Source organism: Oryctolagus cuniculus, chromosome 10, assembly GCF_964237555.1.
Source record: "Oryctolagus cuniculus chromosome 10, mOryCun1.1, whole genome shotgun sequence".
Lineage (NCBI taxonomy): Eukaryota > Metazoa > Chordata > Mammalia > Lagomorpha > Leporidae > Oryctolagus > Oryctolagus cuniculus.
The window spans coordinates 59,709,728-59,730,209 of NC_091441.1; the positions used below are offsets into that span (position 1 = coordinate 59,709,728).

At 42.2% G+C, this 20,482-nt stretch overlaps 1 protein-coding gene across 7 annotated transcripts in view; it reads left to right on the forward strand.

Moving 5' to 3' along the window:
* The window catches only part of SMCHD1 (structural maintenance of chromosomes flexible hinge domain containing 1), a 164,500-nt gene that overhangs the window by 131,928 nt on the left and 12,090 nt on the right, over positions 1-20,482 (forward strand). For all 7 annotated transcript variants that reach the window (XM_051851361.2, XM_008261120.4, XM_051851360.2 and 4 more), the window contains 3 exons: positions 373-482; positions 977-1,047; positions 7,358-7,529. In XM_051851361.2, coding sequence (XP_051707321.2) covers positions 373-482; positions 977-1,047; positions 7,358-7,529 — 353 coding nt within the window. The remainder of the gene's footprint in view (positions 1-372; positions 483-976; positions 1,048-7,357; positions 7,530-20,482) is intronic.

Genomic DNA, 20,482 nt, shown 5'->3' on the forward strand with positions numbered 1-20,482 from the left:
CAGGTATCTCAAATTTAGGCCTTGCTCTTTGCCCTCCACGTTATGTGGCCGTTCTCTTCATGAAATAGTTTTATTGTTGGCATCCTCATTTGACACCAGCTTCAGAGGCTGCTTTTCAAACTAAATTACAGTTAGCTTATATTTTAATAGAAACTAATTGAGGGAAAGAATACAAATGAAACCAAAGTGTTTTTGTACAAAAATTGTTTTCATTTCTAAGGGTAAAATAGCTGATCATTTAGGAGTATCACTTGTGGTTAATTGGGAGTTGATTTTATGATCGAGTTGATGTATAATATTTTTGTATATTTTTCATATTTTTAAAAAAGTTGTGTGTACTCTAATACCTGTTTAAAATTTATTTTCATTTAGACCTCTACCTCATTTCAGAAATGGGAAATTGTATTTTAAACCCATTGGAAATCCCGTCTTTGCCCGAGATTTGTTAACTTTTCCAGATAATGTAGAACATTGTGAAACAGGTAAAGGACACCATGGTAGTTTTATTTTATGAAGATTTGTGATACAGTTCTAAATACTAATAATTTATTTTCGTTCATAAGTGATGGGTTTTTTTAATAATTTTTTAAATTTTTAAGTGATAACATTTTTAAGGTTCAATATGATGTTTCAATATACATATATGTCGTGTAATGAATCAGATCAGGGAAATCAACATATCCAACCCTCAGACATTTATCATTTCTTTAAATGCACATCCTCTCTACCAGCTGTTTTGAAATATTTAATTAATTATTGTTAACTATATCCTACTGAGTTGTAGAACATCCAAAGTTATCTCTCCTATCCAGCTGCACCCCTAATAGGGGTACCTATTAACCATCCTTTCTATGTCCCCCATCACTTAAGTGATAGTTTAATGTTTTAAAAGAATTTCAGTGAGTATTATATTTTAAATGGACCCCAAAATCATAATTTTCAAAATTCATTTATTGATTTTTTTTTTTTTTTTTAGTATTTGGTATGCTGTTAGGAGACACCATCATTTTGGACAATCTGGATGCAGCCAATCATTACAGAAAAGAGGTATGTATTTGATTGCTTTTCAGATTTATAGCTACAACTTTTTTTTTTGACAGGCAGAGTGGACAGTGAGAGAGAGAGACAGAGAGAAAGGTCTTCCTTTGCCGTTGGTTCACCCTCCAATGGCCGGTGCAGGAGGCAGGAGCCAGGTGCTTTTCCTGGTCTCCCATGGGGTGCAGGGCCCAAGTACTTGGGCCATCCTCCACTGCACTCCCGGGCCACAGCAGAGAGCTGGCCTGGAAGAGGGGCAACCAGGATAGAATCCGGCGCCCCGACCGGGACTAGAACCCGGTGTGCCGGCGCCGCTAGGCAGAGGATTAGCCTACTGAGCCACGGCGCCGGCCTGTAGCTACAACTTTTAACTTGTATTTTTAAAATATAATATCGTATAACTATGTATAAACCATCCCATTGGATGATGCATATACAAATAACCAAATAGCCTTGTCAAGACCAATTTAAATCCTGCAGATTTAAGCAACATAAAGTTGTACAAAATATTTGAATGAGCTAAGATGCAAATTAAAATGAAACATGATTTTGGGCTACAAAATTGAAACTGAGCACTGTCCCTAATGCCTTTGATGTAGACTCTCTCTCCCTTTAGCTTATAGTTCCTCTGTTACCACTTCAATGATCGCAAGTCAACTGCTTGCTAAACATGAACTTAATAAATTAAGGTACTAGTTGATGGGTCAGGCTGGCCCCATAAGACCCAAGGGTCATGATCAATGAAAGTGATACCCATATAGCTATAGACCCCAGACTGACTGAGACCCCCTTTGCCATCACAGCAGTTTCAGAAAAACACACCAATACCCTATTTCTTAAAAATTAAAGGAAGGTCACCAGCCATGTGGACCAACCAATGACTGCACATGAACTGACCTCACACTGCTCAACAGCTTTAATTGCCTAAGACTCAAAGCAGTGTTATTGATGACAATATTAGAAAAAGAACATACTCTTAAATGACCATGAAGTACCAGTTTGCTAGAGCTGTCATAACCAAATACCACAGATTGGATGGCTGAAGCAGCAGAATTTATTGCCTTATAGGTCTGACGACTAGAAGTACAGTTTCAAGGTATCAGTGGGGTTAGGTTTTCTTAGGAATACAAGTGAGGGAATCTATTCCAGGCCTGTCTCCCTGTCTTGTAAGTGGCTGTCTTTTCCTTGTGTCTTTTCACTCACCCCAATGACCTCATTTTAATTTTTTTCCTCATTTTAATTTTTTTAGAGATTTATATCATTCATTTGAAAGAGTTATAGAGAGAGGTAGAGACAGAGAAAGGTCCCGCATCCACTGGTTTACTCCTCAAATGGCCAAAATAGCCAGAGCTGAGCCAATCCGTCCAAAGCCAGGAGCCAGGAGCTTCCTCTAGGTCTCCCAGATTGGTGCAGGGGCCCAAGTACTTGGGCCATTCTCTGCTACTTTTCCAGGTACACTAGCAGGGAGCTGGATAGGAAGTGGTACAGCCACTTGCATGTGCCATAGGGATGCCGACACCCCAGCCTGGGACTTTAACCTGCTGCACCTTAGCGCCAGCCCCCCTCATTTTAATTTTATTACTTCTGTAACAACCCTATATCCAGGCTGGGGCTGCGGCTCACCTGGCTAATCCTCTACCTGCAGCGCCAGCACCCCAGGTTCTAGTCCCAGTTGAGGTGCCCAGTGCTGTCCCGGTTGCTACTCTTCCAGTCCAGCTCTCTGCTGTGGCCCGGGAAGGCAGTGGAGGATGGCCCAAGTGCTTGGGCCCTGCATCCGCATGGGAGACCAGGAGGAAGCACCTGGCTCCTGGCTTCGGATCGGTGTAGTGGCCATTTGGGGGGGGGGGGGGGTGAACCAACAGAAGGAACACCTTTCTCTCTGTCTCTGTCTCTCTCACTGTCTAACTCTGCCTGTCAAAAAAAAAAAAGACCCTATATCCAGATAAGGTCAGATTCTAAGGTACTGGAAGTTAGGACTTCATGTGGATTTGGGGGGAATGCAGTTAAGCCATAGTACCTTTCAAGAGTAGTGTGGCAAAATAAATATTTTTCTTTCCCAATCCAGCAGTTCTATTTTGAAATTAATTTTCAAAACTAATTAATTCTTACTTCATTTCCCACTTATCCTAGCTAGTTATCCTGGTGATTGGCAAGGCACGCAGCTGAGAGTTTATGTTGGCAGCCTTGGATTTGTTCATAGGAGCCCTTTCCTTGTGGCTGCTTGAGCTTTTTTAACAGCATGGCATCTGGCTTCCAAGAAAAAGTGTGAAGCAGTGAAGGTAGAAGCTGCAAGTCTGTCAATTCCCAGCCTCATAAAGTACATAGTCGGATTCAGTTGGTCAAAATCTGGCCAGTTCAGATTCAAAAAGAAGTAGAGGGTAGTAGGGTACAGTGGGAATAGACTCTGCATTTGCCATGGGAGAAGTAGCAAAGAATTTGGAGCTATCTTTAAACTAAAATAGGATAGGGGCCGGCGCTGTGGCGTAGCAGATTAACGCCTTGGCCTGAAGCGCCAGCATCCCATATGGACACCTGTTCGAGTCCCGGCTGCTCCACTTCCCATTCGGCTGTCTGCTATGTCCTGGGAAAGCAGTGGAAGATGGCCCATGTGCTTGGGTCCCTGCACCCATGTGGGAGACCCGGAAGAAGCTCCTGGCTCCTGGCTTTGGATTGGCACAGCTCCAGCCGTTGTGGCCAATTGGGGAGTGAAGTCAACCAGCAGAAGGAATATCTCTGCCTCTCCTCTCTGTGTAACTCTGACTTTAAAATAAACAAATAAATCTTTAAAAAAAAACTAAAACGGATATTAAAGCAGAGTATCTTATATGCACGTTCCCAAGAATACTGAGACATATACAAGAATATTTATTAGAATATAAGAATTAAAAAAAAAGGATTTATTTATTTATTTGAAAGTCAGAGTTACGCAGAGAGAGAAGGAGAGGCAGAGAGAGAGAAAGGTCTTCCATCCACTGGTTCACTCCCCAGTTGGCCACAACGGCCAGAGCTGCGCCAATCTGGAGCCAGGAGCTTCTTCCGGGTCTCCCACACAGGTGCAGGGGCCCAAGGACTTGGGCCATCTTCTACTGCTTTCCCAGGCCATAGCAGAGAGCTGAATTGGAAGTGGAGCAGCTGAGACTTGAACTGGCACCCATATAGAATGCTGGCACTGCAGGCGGCGCCCTTACCCACTACGCCACAGCGCCGGCCCCAGAATATAAAGGATTTTTGATAGGAAACTTTAGAAACAGTCTAAATGTCCATCGACTAAGACTGAACCATTTTGTTACAGTAATTTATACAATAGAGTGGGGTATAGCTATTTAAAAGGAATAGAAAAGATTTTATATGTCCTAACAAAGATTGTGTGCAAAATATTTTTTGTTGTTAAGTTATACAAAAAACCTTGTGTACTTTTAAAAAACTATTAGACTATATTCTTTTAAAGGATTTAGCAAAGAACATGGAATATGGTAAGATTTCAGTCAGGGAAAAGTCCCTTTGGAGCTGTGATTCTCAGAGTCTTAAATCCTTTGATACACAGTAAGTATTCAGTATAATATGTATGGCTTTTAGGGTGTCTGGAAGTGCCAGGTAATGACTATGTATTGAAATCATTACAAACTTACAAACTATTCCATTTGAAAATGAGCAAGAATGTTTGTAGTTACATAAGAAAAAAATAGACTAGGAACCTTGGAGATAAACTAGTCTTATTTTATAGATGGAAAATCTTCAGCTTAAAACAAATAATAGATTTGTCCCAAGTCACCCCACTGACTCATGTCAGAACTAGTATTAGTCAAGGCGATTTTTCTTTGGGCCTAGTTAAGAAGCACTAATAAATGTATCTTCTTAAATTTAAGAATGCTTAGAGCCAACATTGTGATACAGCAGGTTAAACTACTGCTTGTAGTGCCAGCATCTCATATAAGAGTGCTGTTTTGAGTTCTTGCTACTCCACTTCCAATCCAGCTTCCCTCTAATGTGCCTGGGGAAGGCAATAGAAGGTGGCCCTTGAGTCCTTACTACCCATGTGGGAGACCAGGCTGGAGTTCCTGGCTCCTGGCCAGATCTGGTTATTGCAGTCTGTCTGTCATTTGCCATTCAAATTAACAATTTTTCTTTTATTTAGGAAGGTTAAATTTGTGAGATTATTTATAATTACACAGCTAATTGGGTGTAGTTGTTTTCTTCACGTTTCCTTGTGAAAATAATAATGGGTATATATACTGTATCAGTGACTGTAGAGAGGAGGACTACTATATATATATATTCTATTGGTGATTAGCATTTCTATATGTCTGGAATTATGGAATAGAAACCATACCAAATTTAGCAGACTTACATATTTATTTACTTGAGTCACAGAGAAAGAGGTAAATCTTCTGTCCACTGGTTCACTTTCCAAATGGCCGTCACAACCAGGGCTGGTCCAGGCCAAAGCCAGGAGACTAGAGCTCCTTCTGGGTCTTCCTTGCGAGTGGCAGAGGCCCAAGCACTTGCCATCTTACTCTGTTTTTTCAGGTACATTGACAGGGAGCTGCATTAGATCAGAGCAATAAAGCTCACTGGCTCTCCAGTACAGAAGATATATAGCACGCGACCACATTGTAACATTTAGTGAGTATGATTAGTTCAAGTCCAGGCTGCACTATATGCTATCCAGTTCCCTGCTAATGTACCGGGAAAGCATAGAAAGATGGCCCAGGAGGAATTCTGAGCCTCTGACCTAACTCTGGTTGTTACTGTCATTTTGGGAGTGAACCAGCAGTTGGAAGATTTTTCTCCCTCTCCTTCTCCTTCTTCCCTTTCCTTCCTTTCACCCCTCCCCACTCTAAATAAAATAAATTTTTTTAAAAAAGGTGTTATAATAACATGGATTCTGGGAAAGATGAGAAGCTTACCACTGAAGAAAGAATTAAGTACAATAGCAGCTAGAAGGTTCTAATTAATTGACACTTGTATATGAAACACAGTGATTCACTATTAAATGCTAAAAAATAATCAGCTCTGAGAGAGAAACCCAGTGCCCACAATGGCCAGGGGAGCCAAAACTGGAAGCCTAGGATCAGTCCTGGTCTCCCACACGTGTTGTAGGAACCCAATCACTTGAGCTGTTTCTACTGCCTCCTAGGTTGTGTTGGTGGAAAGCTGGAATCAAGAGCCAGAACCAGGTATTAAGCCCAGGCACTCAACTGCGAGATGTGGACATCTAAACTGCTGAGATAAACATCTGCCCCAATTTTTTTTTTTATTTAAACAGTATTTCACTGGATGTTGTTCACATCTGTGGTTATGTTTTCAAATTCTTAAAAGAGGAATAGCTGGGTCATGGAGATTATTAAACTTTTTAACACTTGGCACATTTTTTTTGAGAAGAACTATTCAAGAGTAGTGAAATACAAAAGGGCCTGTTGTCCATAGTTCCCTCAACATTGTGTGTTTTAAAGGTTAAGTGAAAATATTTCATTTGAATTCCACATCTCTGGTTGCCAATGAAGTTTTACTTTAAATATATATGTTTCCTGTACCTTTTCTATAAAAACATTCATTTTTTTTAGAGATTTTATTTATTTATTTATTTATTTGAGAGGTAGAGTTACAGATGAAGAGAGGGAAAGACAGAAATGTCCTCCATCCGCTGGTTTGCTCCCCAAATGGCCACAGTGGCTGTAGCTGAGCCGATCTGAAGCCAGGAGCTAGGAGCTTCTTCCAGGTCTCCCACAAGGTTGCAGGGGCCCAAGCACTTGGCCCATCTTACTGCTTTCCTAGGCCATAGTGGAGAGCTGTATAGGTAGTGGAGCATCTGGGACACGAACTGACACCCATATGGGATGCTGGCGCTGTGGACTGAGGCTTAGCCTATTATGCTGGTCCCTATAAAAATATTCTTAGAGATCTTGAGATAATAAATTCATTGTTTTTCTTTTATTCTGACTTCTCTGAAGAATGTAATTCTTGACAAACTCTTTCCTTCCCCTGTCTAACAGAGGAAACTGTGCTGCTGATGGCTACCTTGATACCACCTTGAGTTTCAGAAGCACAGAGCTGTCTGGCTTGTCCCCCTGTTCCTTCCTCTTATCAATTCAGCCATCAATTTTGATTTTTTCCTTTTGGAATTTGTTATTCTAGTTTAAGCTAACACTTGGAAGGTGATCTAATTCATCTGCGAATTTTCTCCTCCGATTTACCTTAACACGTCATTAGCTTATTAATTTTATAAAAATGTCATTTCTATACTCAGAAGCCTTAAATGATTTTTCCCTTAGGGCAGTTGAAATAAGCTGCTTACTAATTAAAATTTATTTATTTACAATAGGTTGTTAAAAATACACATTGTCCTACACTGCTGACCAGAGATGGAGATCGAATTCGAAGTAATGGAAAGTTTGGAGGCCTGCAGAATAAAGCTCCTCCAATGGATAAACTTCGGGGAATGGTATTTGGAGCTCCAGTACCAAAACAATGCCTAATCATAGGGGAACAAATAGGTAAATTGAATAAGTATTTAAGTAACAATTTATTTTTTTATTTTAATCTGTTATTTAAGTGTTTATATAGAAATTCTAGCATGAAAAATCAACTAGTAAAAAATATAGATGATGTGTAAGGTACTTTCAGCTTTCTTACATCAGGTAGAGTTACTAACAGTAGGTTTTCCCCTTATATTTTCATTCTCCTTAATTCTGAAATAATTTTCTCAGATAATTGTGTTACTTTATCTAGAAATTCTTACCTATCTAAAATATAATTAAGAATTTTCTTGAAAGTATATGACGTGTAATATTCCTTCTCTCCGATTTTCCCTTTTTTTTCTGTTAAGATTTATTTATTTATTTATTTGAAAGATGGGGTCTAGCACTGTGGTGTAGCAGGTCCGCCTCCAGTGCTGGCATCCCATATGGGCGCTGGTTCAAGTCCCGGCTGCTCCACTTCTGATCCAGCTCTCTGCTATAGCCTGGTAAAGCAGTAGAAGATGGCCCAAGTTCTTGGGCCCCTGCACCTGTATGGGAGACCGGGAAGAAGTTCCTGGCTCCTGGCTTCGGATTGGCGCAGCTCTGGCCATTGCGGCCAGTTAGGGAGTTAACGCGGCTCAATAGGCTAATCCTCCACCTTGCGGCGCTGGCACACAGGGTTCTAGTCCCAGTCGGGGCTCCAGATTCTGTCCCGGTTGCTCCTCTTCTGGGCCAGCTCTCCACTGTGGCCCGGGAGGGCAGTGGAGGATGGCCCAAGTGCTTGGGCCCTGCACCCGCATGGGAGACCAGGAGAAGCACCTGGCTCCTGCCTTCGGATCAGCGCGCTGCACTGGCTGCAGCGTGGCAGCCGCGGCGGCCGTTGGAGGATGAACCAACGGCGAAAAGGAAGACCTTTCTCTCTCTCTCTCTCACTGTCCACTCTGCCAGTCCAAAAAAAAAAAAACAGCAAATGGAAGACTTCTCTCTCTGCCTCCTCTTCTCTCTCTGTGTAACTCTGACTTTCAAATAGATAAATAAGTCTTTAAAATTAAAAAAAAAAAAAAAAAGATGAAGTTTTAGAGAGGTTAGAGTCAGAGAAAGAGAAATCTTCCATCCACTATTTCACTCCCCAAATGGCCACAACAGATGAAGCTGGGCCAGACTGAAGCCAGGAGCCAGGAGCTTCTTCTGAGTCTCTCACATGGGTGCAGGGGCCCAAGGAATTGAGTCATCCTCCGCTGCTTTTCCAGGCACATTAGCAGGGAGCAGGGATCCAAAGTGGAGCAGCCAGGACTCAAACCCATACCCATATGGGATTCTAGCATTATAGGCAGCAGCTTAACCTGCTATACCACATTACCCTCTTTCCCTCCCTTTTTTAAAAGATTTACTTTGTTTTAAAGTCAGAGTTAAGGGAAAGACAGAGGTCTTCTAGCCACTGGTTGACTCCCCAAATGAGTACAATGGCTGAAGCTGGACTGGTCCGAAGCCAGGAGCCAGGAGCTTCTTCTGGGTCTTCCACAGGGGTGCAGTGGCCCAAGGACTTGAGCCATCATCTGCTGCCTTCCCAGGCACATCAGCAAGGAACTGGATCGGAAGCATAGCAGCTGGAACTCAAACCAGCACCTGTATGGGATACTGGTGTCAAAGGTGGTAGTACTTATCTGAAGTGCCACAATGCCACTGCCCCTCCTCCCGCCATTTTCTCTTCAAAGGCTTGTTTCTCTTGCTTCTGATCAGCCTATAAAATTATCTCCCTTCTGTGCTCCGAAGTAATTTACATTAACAGAAAGTCCCCTTTAGAATATTACCTTAGAACCTATTTATTTTTAATTAATACACTTGTCTATTGACTTTCTCAACACTCAGCAGTTTTGTTATCTTTCAGTTAGACGCATAACAAAACTTATCATTTTAACTTTTTCCCATCATTTTGTTTGAGAAGACAGAGATAGATTTTTCCACTCAATGGTTTACTCCTCAAATGCCTGCAGCAGCCATGGCTGGGCCAGGCTAAAGCCAGGAATCCAGAATTCATTCCAGGTCTACCACGTGGGTAGCAGACCCAACTACTTGAGCCATCACCTGTTGCCTCCCAGGGTTCAAGTTAGCAGGAATCTGGAATCAGAAGTGGAGCTGGGACTCAAACCCAGGCACTCCAGTGTGGGCTGCAGGTATCTCAAGCAGCATTTCAAACCTCTGTGCTAAGTTCTCACACCTTTACTGTTTTTAAGTGTACATTTCAGTAGTGTTCAGTACATTCACATTTTTGCACAACCTATCACCAAAATTCTTTTCATTTTGTGAGGTTGAAATTTTGTACCCATTAAACAGTATCTTTCTATTCCTCACTCCTGGTAGTCACCATTCTACATTCTCTCTTTGAATATTACTGCTGTAGGTACATTAGATAAATGAAATCATACAGAATTTTCCTTTTATGACTGGCTAATTTCATTTGACATAATGTCCTCAAGATTTATCCGTGTAGTGTCAAGAATTTACTTCCTTTATAAGGTTGAATAATATTCCATTATATGTGTATACCACATTTGTTTTTAACTTTGTTGAAGTATAATAGGAAAGTGCACATTCCATAAACAGTCACATTGATACATTTTCACAAAATGAACACTGTAGCTAAATTAGGTAATAGAATATTACCAGTACCACAGACAACTAATCATTTCACTGCTAGTCAGTGTCCAACACCCCAACCCCAAAGGATAACTTTCTTGAATTAAAACAGCATAGATTAGTTTTGCCCATTTTTGTACATTGTGTGAACAGAATCATGCAGATGCATATTTTTTTGTTTCTGTCTTTGTTCACTTAACACTGTGTATATAATTGCTAATTTTTATTGCTGGATAATATTTCATTGTTTAAATAAAACATTATTTACTGTACTGTTGAGGAATTTGGATAGTTTCCAGTTTTTAGTTAGTGCCTAAGTCTCAGCCATTTAAAAATTTTATATATATATATATATATTATTTTTTTTTTTTTGACAGGCAGAGTTATTTATTTGAAAGAGTTAGAGAAAGGGAGAGAGAGACCAGAGAGCTCTTCCACTGGTTCCCCAGATGGCTGCAATGGTCGAGGCTAGGCCAGGTTGAGGCCAGGAGCTTCTTCCAAGTCTCCCACATGGGTAGCAGGGGCCCAAGTACTTGAACCAACTTCTGCAGCTTTTCTCAGGCCATTAGCAGGGAGCTGGATTGAAAGTGTGGCAGCTGGGACTCGAACTGGGACCCATATGGGATACTGGAATCACAGGCAATGGCTTTAACTGCTACATCACAACACCAGCCCTAGTATGATTTTTAAAGCAGTAGTTGATAAAGGTGGTGGGAATAGGGTTCACACTTCTGTTTATGATGATAGCACATACATAATCTCTGCATGCAATGAACATCTTAAAGAAACTGGTAAGAAATCAGAGAAAACAAGTTATTCAGGGCATTGAATCAGTATAGAAGCCTCAATTATAATCACTCTAGCACTACATTTTTTGACAGTGGTTTCCAAAACCATGAAGAATTATCTTTGCAACTTTTTTTTTTTTTTAAGATTTATATTATTTATTTGAAAGACAGAGTTGCAGAGAGAGGTAGAGACAGAGAGAGAGTGGTCTTCCATCTGCTGGTTCACTCCCTAGATGGCTGCAACAGAGCTGATCTGATCCAAAGCCAGGAGCCAGGAGTTTCTTCCAGGTCTCCCACATGGGTGCAGGGGCCCAAAGACTTGGGCCATCTTCTATTGCTTTTGCAGGAGCATTAGCAGGGAGCTGGCTCAGAAGTGGAGCAGCCGGGACTGGAACCAACACTCATGGGATGCTGGTGCCACAGGCCCAGGGCTTTAAAACCTGCTGTGCCAGAGCGCCAGCCCCCTGTGCAACTTTAAAGCATAACATATTTACAGAATTTCTGGAAGTTTACCTAAGAATCTAAATATCAGTATAATAGTAAAGCAATGTCTAAAAATCTTTGAGAACAAAAAAATTTTACAGTCATTCACCACATAATGACATTTCAGTCAACAACAGATGACAACATATACAGTAGTATTCGCATAAGATTATATTGCTTATCAACAGCATGGCTGTTTTAATTTGTATAAATATACATACAACGAACTTGCCTAATGATGCACTTAACAGTTAATTACTCTTACTAAATATCTTTAAAGGTTACACTCCCATACACCGCACAGACTAATGATTTAACAATAGGAATTCACATCAAAAGAGTCAATTTAAGGTAATGATACATATAAAGTACTTTTGGTTGTAAGCAATCACAACTATCCCTCACTTCTTTAAGACCAGCAGGATTTTGTTGGAAGAAAATGTGAAGAAATCACAAATTCAAAGGAAACAGCCAAGATTTAAAAACAAAACTGGATGTCAGCAGCCTGATTTCCATGTACCTTTACCCTGAAACACATCTTCTAATATGATTCAGATCCCACCACTCTTAGGACTGAAAAATCCCTTCCTGAGACAGCCAGCCTTAGTAAGAATCAAATAGAACAAACATCTCTGGGGAACCTCCCTCTCTATGTATATCAAGACTGTTCTCACAGCAAAAGCAATTTTGAGCTGGGCCACCACTGCAGAAATTGTCTACCACTAGCACAATGCCAAGCAGAGTGTTTGCTAAATAATTAGTCTACACATTATCTCTCACTGTAGTGCTGGATGTAAGGAAATGAGGTAAGGGGCCTGCACTGTAGCTTAATAGTAAAGCCGCTGCCTGCGATGCTCGCATCCCATATGGTTGCCAGTTCAAGACCTGGCTGCTCCGCTTCCAGTCCAGCTCCCTGCTAATATACATGCAAAAGCACTGGTAGGTGGCCCAAGTACTCAATATCCATGCAGGAGATACAGAAGAAGCTCTTTGGCCGGCGCTGTGGCTCACTAGGCTAATCCTCCGCCTGCGGCGCCGGCACACTGGGTTCTAGTCCCGGTCGGGGCACCGGATTCTGTCCCAGTTGCTCCTCTTCCAGGCCAGCTCTCTGCTGTGGCCCAGGAGTGCAGTGGAGGATGGCCCAGGTCCTTGGGCCCTGCACCCGCATGGGAGATGAGGAAGAAGTGCCTGGCTCCTGGCTTCAGATTGGCACAGCGCGCCGGCCATAGCAGCCACTTGTGGGCTGAACCAATGGAAAAAGGAAGACCTTTCTCTCTGTCTCTCTCTCTCACTGTCTAACTCTGCCTGTCAAAAAAAAAAAAAAAAGAAGAAGAAGAAGAAGAAGCTCTTTGATTCCTGGTTTTGGCCTGGCCCAGCCCAGCCATTTGGGGAGTGAACCAGTGAATGGAAGATCTCCTTCTCTTGCTGTCTTTTCCTCTCTCTGTGCAACTTTGACTTTCACATAAATAAATTTTTGAAGAAAATTAGGTTTTAATAAATAGTAATAAATAAGTAAAATAATAAATAAGTAAAATCAGATCATAAGACAGAAAGAAAAAATTATTAGGTGAATACATATTATAAAGTAAGATTACTAAAATAAGACCTTGTATAGGGGTCGGCGCTGTGGCACACTAGGCTAAGCCTCCGCCTGTGGCACCGGTATCCCATATGGGCGCTGGTTCAAGTTCCGCTCACTCCTCTTCCAATCCAGTTCTCTGCTATGGCCTGAGAAAGCTGTGGAAGATGGCCCAAGTGCTTGGGCCTCTGCACCTGTGTAGGAGACCCGGAGGAAGTTCCTGGCTCCTGGCTTCAAATTGGTTCATCTCTGGCCGTTGCAGCCATTTGGGGAGTGAACCAGCAGATGGAAGACCCTTTTCTCTGTCTCTCCCTGTGTCTGTAACTCTACTTCTCAAATAAATAAAATCTTAAAAAAAAAAAAAAAAAAAAAAAAAAAAAGTCCAAGGGAAAATTAAAGAATTAGAAAAGAGGAAATGTAAACATTGTAGAGAAAAAGCAAAGTACAATATTAAAGCCAAAGGTTTCTTCAGGCACAGGCACTAATAAGATAATGATAAATTCATTTTGATAAAAAATGCATTCCAGGGGCAGCGCTGTGGCATACCAGGTTAAACTTCCACCTGCGGCATTGGCATGCCATTTGGACACCAGTTCAAGTCTTTGCTGCTCCACTTTCCATCCAGCTCCCTGCTAATGACCTGGGAAAGCAGTGGAAGATTGCCTAAATGCTTGGGTGCCTATAGCCACGTGGGAGACCCTGAAGAAGCTCCTGGCTCCTAGCTTCGGTCTGGCCCAACTGTGGAACTGAGGGCATTTGGGGAATGAACCAGCAGATAGAAGATCACTCTGTCTCTGTGTCTCCTTTTTATCTGTAACTCTGCCTCTCAAAAGAATGAATAAATCTTTAAAAAAAAAAAAAAGACTTAGCATGAGATCAGACAACATTTAAGAATGCATTCCAATTTAGAGGTGCAAAAGTAATCAGCCGGCTGCAAATGACACAGTTGAAATGCTTGACATAAAACAGTTGATACAGAGACCAAAGCATTGTAATAAGACATCATTAATCCATGATGTCTCAGTAGTCAAAAAACAAGAAAATTTTCTTTTGAAGATTTATTTGAAAGCTACAGTTACAGAGAGAGGGGGAGAGAGAGAGTTCTTCCATTTGTTGGTTCACTCTCCAAATGGCCACAATGGCCAGAGCTGGGTCAGACTAAAGCCAAGAGTTTCTTCCAGGTCTCCCACATGGGTATAGGGTCCCAAGGACTTGGGACATCCTCTGCGGCCTTCTCATACCATTAGCAGGGAGCTTTATCAGAAGTGGAGCAACCAAGATGTAAACAAGTGCCCATATGGAATGCCAGTGTTGCAGGCCGCAGATTTACCTGCTATGCCACAATCCTAGCTTCAACAAAGAATTTCTTATGGAATAAAGTTCTAATACCAATGCCTTCTTAGATTTTTATAGACTACATCACAAAAATCTGTCATGGTTTCAGTTGATAAAATTGCTACTCAGCTACAAAGAGAATACAAATGGTACAAATGGTTTTTTACTTAAAGTGGGGTACTTTTTTTTAAGGTTTGTTTATTTGTTGGAAAGTCTTAGAGTTACAGAGAGAGAGAGAGAGAGAGTCTTCTATCTGCTGGTTCACTCCCCAGTTGACTGCAACAGCCAGAGCTGTACCTATCCAAAGCCAGGAGCCAGGAGCTTCTTGCTCTTCCACACGGGTGCAAGGGCCCAAGGACTTGGGCCATCATCTACTGCTTTCCCAGGCCATAGCAGAGTTGGATCAGAAGTGGAGCAGCCAGGACTTGAACTGGCGCCCACATGGGATGCCAGCACTGCAGGCTGCGGCTTTACCACCACTACACTACAGCACCAGCCCCAATAAAGTAGGATACATTTTTTTAAAAAGATTTATGTATTTATTTGAAATTCAGAGTTACGCAGAGAGGAGAGGCAGAGAGAGAGAGGTCTTCCATCCGCTGGTCCGCTCCCCAATTGGCCACAACGGCCGGAGCTGTGCCAATCCAAAGCCAGAAGCCAGGAGCTTCTTCTGGGTCTTCCACGCAGTGCAGGGGCCCAGCCAGGACTTGGGCCATCTTCTTCTGCTTTCCCAGGCCAGAGCAGAGAACTGGATCGAAAGAGGAGTAGCCGGGACTAGAACCGGCGCCCATATGGGATGCCAGTGCTTCAGGCCAGGGCATTAATCCATTGGGCCACAGTGCCGGCCCCAGTAGGGTACATTTTTAAACATGGTGTAATGAACTAAAAAATAGTAAGTTACTAGTTTCTACAAAAGCAACCCCAAATAGTGGAATTTGGAAAAAAATGATTTTGCTGAAACAGATTAAATAAATAGAAAAAGAACATTATAAATTGGGCTTAAAAGACATGAAGATTTATTTAAAAAAAAACAAGACGGGAAGATAGCTGACACCAAATATAAATCTACAAGCTTAATGATTTATTAAAAGAGAAAAAGCTAATTACTCATCTCAAATGACTTACAGAAGACAGAAGAAAAATTATTCCCAGTATGGGCCCTATAAAAGTTGATCTCATAGAAGTTGAGAATAGAATTATGATGATTAGAAGGCAGGAAAGCTAATAGGGTTGTAGCACTAGAAAGAGGTTGATTATCCGATAGAAAAATGTCAATGGGTAAGAGGAATTAAGTTCTAATGTTCTCTAGTGCAGTAGAGTGAGTACAGTTAAAAATTTTATGTTTCAAAATAACTAGAAGAAAAGATTTTTAATTTCTCAATGCAAAGAAATGATAAATGTTTGAGGTGATAGATATGCTAATTGCCCTGGCTTGATTAAGCATTGTATAAATTTATCAAAATGCCATTGTACCTCATGCAAATGCACAGGTATTGTAAAACAATAATGAAAAAAGAAAAGAAATGAAAACAACCATTTCAGTAATAAAACTTTATATAGTTCATGATTATGATTTTAGATCAGAAACTAATATGAAAGAGAAATGGCTCAGAGTAGTTCAGACATTTTTCATGTTTCTATAATACAGATATGTTTACCTTCAAATGAAAAGGACGGAATCATGGAAAATAGCAAATGAGCAAAATTGATTTAAATAAGGTAGAGGATTTATGTAGACCATTACTTGAAGAAGAGTTCAAAAATTAAATCCATCCTATAGGTTTTTTAGAAGTGAATTAAGAGGCTAGCTCAGTGGATTAAAACCACGATGACCTGAAGCTCCGGCATCCCATGAGGGTGCTGTTTGAGTCCCCGCTGTTTCACTTCTGATCCAGCTCCCTGGTGTTGTCTGGGAAGGCGACAGAGAATGGCCCAAGTGCTTTGGTCCCTGCGCCCACATGGGAGACCCAGATGAAAATCCTGGCCCCACCCCTGTCATTGAGGCCATTTAGGGAGTGAACCAGTGGATGGAAGATCTCTCTCTGTGTCTCCATCTCTCTCTATAACTCTGCCTCTCAAATAAAGCTTTTTTGAAAAGTGAATTTTGAGGCTGGCGCCACAGCTCACTAGACTAATCCTCCGGCTGCGGCGCCGGCACACCGGGTTCTAGTCCTGGTCGGGGCACCGGATTCTGATCCAGTTGCTCCTCTTCCAGGCCAGCTCTCCGCTGTGACCCAGGAGTGCAGTGGAGGATGGCCCAAGTCCTTGGGTCCTGCACCTGCATGGGAGACCAGGAGAAGCACCTGGCTGCTGGCTTCTGGCTTCGGATCAGCATGGTGCGCTGGCCGCAGCGGCCATTGTGGGGTGAACCAATGGAAAAGGAAGACCTTTCTCTCTGTCTGTCTCTCTCACTGTCCACTCTGCCTGGGCAAAAAAAAAAAAAAAAAAAAGTGAATTTTGAATATAAATTGTTACAGAATGTAGATAAACATGGAGATTACTAAGGGCATCTTATAACACTAGTAGCAAATCTCTAAAAGCAGCACAGAAAAAGAAAAATTAACACTGTTCATCCATATTTAGCAAGCTTTTGGCACCATTACAAAGGAAGAGGTTAGTATTGAAAAGAAAAGAATCTTTTTAGGTGCTTCCATTACCTATAATGTTTTTGCTTGGGTATATACATGGTTTCTTTCCTTTCCAGTTCTGTACTATGTCACATCTTCAGGAGAGCTTCCCTAACCACCTTATGTAAAATATATGTCCCTATCTTGCAGAGAAAGGATTTGGGCGGGGAGGTGGTTAAGATTTATTTATTCATTTGAAAGAGTTACACAGAGGAGAGGCAAAGAGAGAGAAAAAGAGGTCTTCCATCCAGCGGTTCACTCCCCAATTGGCCACAACAGCCGGAGCTGCGCCTATCTGAAGCCAGGAGCCAGAAGATTGTTCTGGGTCTCCCATGCAGGTGCAGGGGCCCAAGGACTTGGGCCATCTTCTACTGCTTTCCCAGAACATAGCAGAGAGCTGGATCAAAATAGAGCAGGCGGGTCTCAAACCAGCACCCATATGGGATGCTGGCGCTTCAGGCCAGGGTGTTAACCCGCTGAGCCACAGCACCAGCCCCCAAAATTTATTTTTTATTTATTTGAAAGGCAGAGTTAGAGAGAGATCTTCCATCCAGTGGTTCACTTCCCATATAGCCGCAACAACCAGATCTGAGCTAGGCCAGAGCCAGGAGCTTCTTCCGGGTCCCCTAAGTGGGTGCAGGGGCCCCAACACTTGGGCCATCTTCTGCAGCTTTTTCAGGTGCATTAGCAGGGAACTGGATGGGAAGTGGAGTGGCTGAGGCTGGAACTGGCACCGAATGGAATGCCAGTGCCACAGGTGGCAGCTTTACCTGCTACACCACAGTACTGGCCCAGCTTATATAAAATTTTAAAGCAGCATGGAAGATGGAAAAGGGGGAGCTATCATGGCATAGTGATTATAGCCACTACCTGCAATGTCAACATCCTATATGGGTAGTGATTCATGTCCCAGCTACTCCACTTAGTTCTTAAACAGTCTTTTAAAATCAAGAAAATGCAAAGGCTGATAGAATAATGGATACATGGCATGAACAGGCTAGTTTTCAATCGGATAGTAATGGTTAATGTTTGAGATTACTGTGTAGGAGATATATTGCTAACCTTGTCAGTCGATCTCATTTACTGCTGTTGTCTTCATTTTGCAAATGAGAAAATTGAGGCTCCTAAAGGTTATATAGTTTCCCCAAGTTCAGATCAGTGCATGTGTACTTGCATATTGAAAGTAAGTAGAAGGCCGGCGCCACGGCTCAATAGGCTAATCCTCCGCCTGCGGTGCCGGCACACCGGATTCTAGTCCCGGTCGGGGCGCCGGATTCTGTCCCAGTTGCCCCCAGTTGACAGGCAGAGTGGACAGTGAGAGAGAGAGAGACAGAGAGAAAGGTCTTCCTTTGCCGTTGGTTCACCCTCCAATGGCCGCTGTGGCCGGTGTGCTGCGGCCGGCGCACCGCGCCGATCTGATGGCAGGAGCCAGGTACTTATCCTGGTCTCCCATGGGGTGCAGGGCCCAAGGACTTGGGCCATCCTCCACTGCACTCCCTGGCCACAGCAGGGAGCTGGCCTGGAAGAGGGGCAACTGGGACAGAATCCAGCGCCCCAACCGGGACTAGAACCCAGGGTGCTAGCGCCGCAAGGGGGAGGATTAGCCTAGTGAGCCGCGGAGCTGGCCTCGATTAATTTTCAATTATCTTTATATATAGAACATCAACTTAGTATGTACTAAGTAAAGATTTCAACAGACTGCACCCACAAAGACACACAAAGTATAGAGTACTGTTTGAATAGTAGTTTTACCGTTAATTCACATAGTACAACACACTAAGGTCAGAGATCCTACATGGGGAGTAAATGCACAGTGACTCCTGTTATTGATTTAACAATTGACACTCTTATTTATGACGTCAGTAATTACCCGAGGCTCTTGTCATGAGCTGCCAAGGCTGTGGAAGCCTCTTGAGTTCGCCAACTCCGATCTTATTTAGAGAAGGTTATAGTCAGGGTGGAAGTTCTCTCTTCCCTTCAGAGAAAGGTACCTCCTTCTTTGATGGCCCATGCTTTCCTCTGGGATCTCACAGAGATCTTTGATTTAGGTTGTTCATTTGTTTGTTTGTTTGTTTTGCCAGAGTGTCTTGGCTTTCCATGCCTGAAATACTCTCATGAGCTTTTTAGCCAGATCCAAATGCCTTAAGGGCTGATTCTGAGGCCGGAGTGCTGTTTAGGGCATTTGCCATTCTATGAGTCTGCTGTTTATCCTGATTCCCATGTAGGATCATTCTCTCCTTTTCAATTCTATCAATTATTTGCAGACACTGGTCTTATTTATGTAATCCCTTTGAAACTTAATCCTATCTTTTTGATCAGTAATGAACTTAAACTGATCACTTTAATAAGTAAGATGGCATTGGTACATGCCACCTTAATGGGATTGAATTGGAATCCCCTGGCACGTTTCTAGCTCTACATTAGGGGTAAGTCGACGTGAGCATGTGCCGAACTGTACATCTCCTCCCTCTCTTATTCCCACTCTTATATTTAACGGGGATCACTTTTCAGTTAAATTTAAACACCTAAGAATAATTGTGTGTTAATTAAAGAGTTTAACCAATGATATTAAGTAGAACCAAAAAAAAAAAACACTAAAAGAAATAAAATAATAAGTTGTTCCTTGACATTTTATCATTTTTATAATCAGAAAATTTTACTCACTTTTTTTTTTTTTTTTAGATTTATTTGCTTGAAAGATAGAGTGATGGAGAGAGTGAGCTTCCTTCTGATGGCTTACTCCCCAAAGGCTGCAATAGCCAAAGCTGGTCCATGCTGAAGCCAGGAGCCCAGAGCTCCATCCAGTTCTCTCACAGCGGGGCGGGTGTCCAAGTACTTGGGCCATCTTTGACGCTTTTCCCAGGTGCATTAGTTGGGATCTGGATTGGAAGCACAACAGATGGGAATCAAAGCAGCGCTCCTATATAAAATACCAGCATTGCAGGCCACTAATTAACTTACTGTGCCACAACACTGGCCCCTTACTCAGTTTTGTTTTGTTTTTTTTTTTTTTTAATATTCATGTCCTTTGACTGAATAATTGATCTTCTGGGAAGCATGCCCAAATAAACAGTTTCAAATTCACACATGAGTTTTGAAGCAAAACATTAAAAATATTCATTGCTTCAGGGTCAGCATTGTGGAGTGGTGGGTAAGGCCTCGCCTACAATCCTGGCATCCCATATGGGCACTGGTTCGAGTCCTGAACGCTCCACTTCCAATCCAGCTCCCTGCTGGTGGCCTGGGAAAAGCAGTGGGGTTGGCTCATTTGTTTGGACCCCTGCTACCCACATGGTAGACTTGGATTCTCCTAGCTCCTGATCGAGCCTCTGCCATTGTGGCCATCTCAGGAGTGAACCAGCAAATGGAAGATTCCCACTGTCTCTTCCTCCTTCTCTGTAATTCTACCTTTCAAATAAATAAATCTCTCAGAAAAAAAAATAAATTTTAATTGCTTTAATAGAATTTACAATCTGGGGAATGTCTGTGACAAAGTAACATTTAATTTTCATGAAGGCAAGTGGAAAATAGGAATATCAG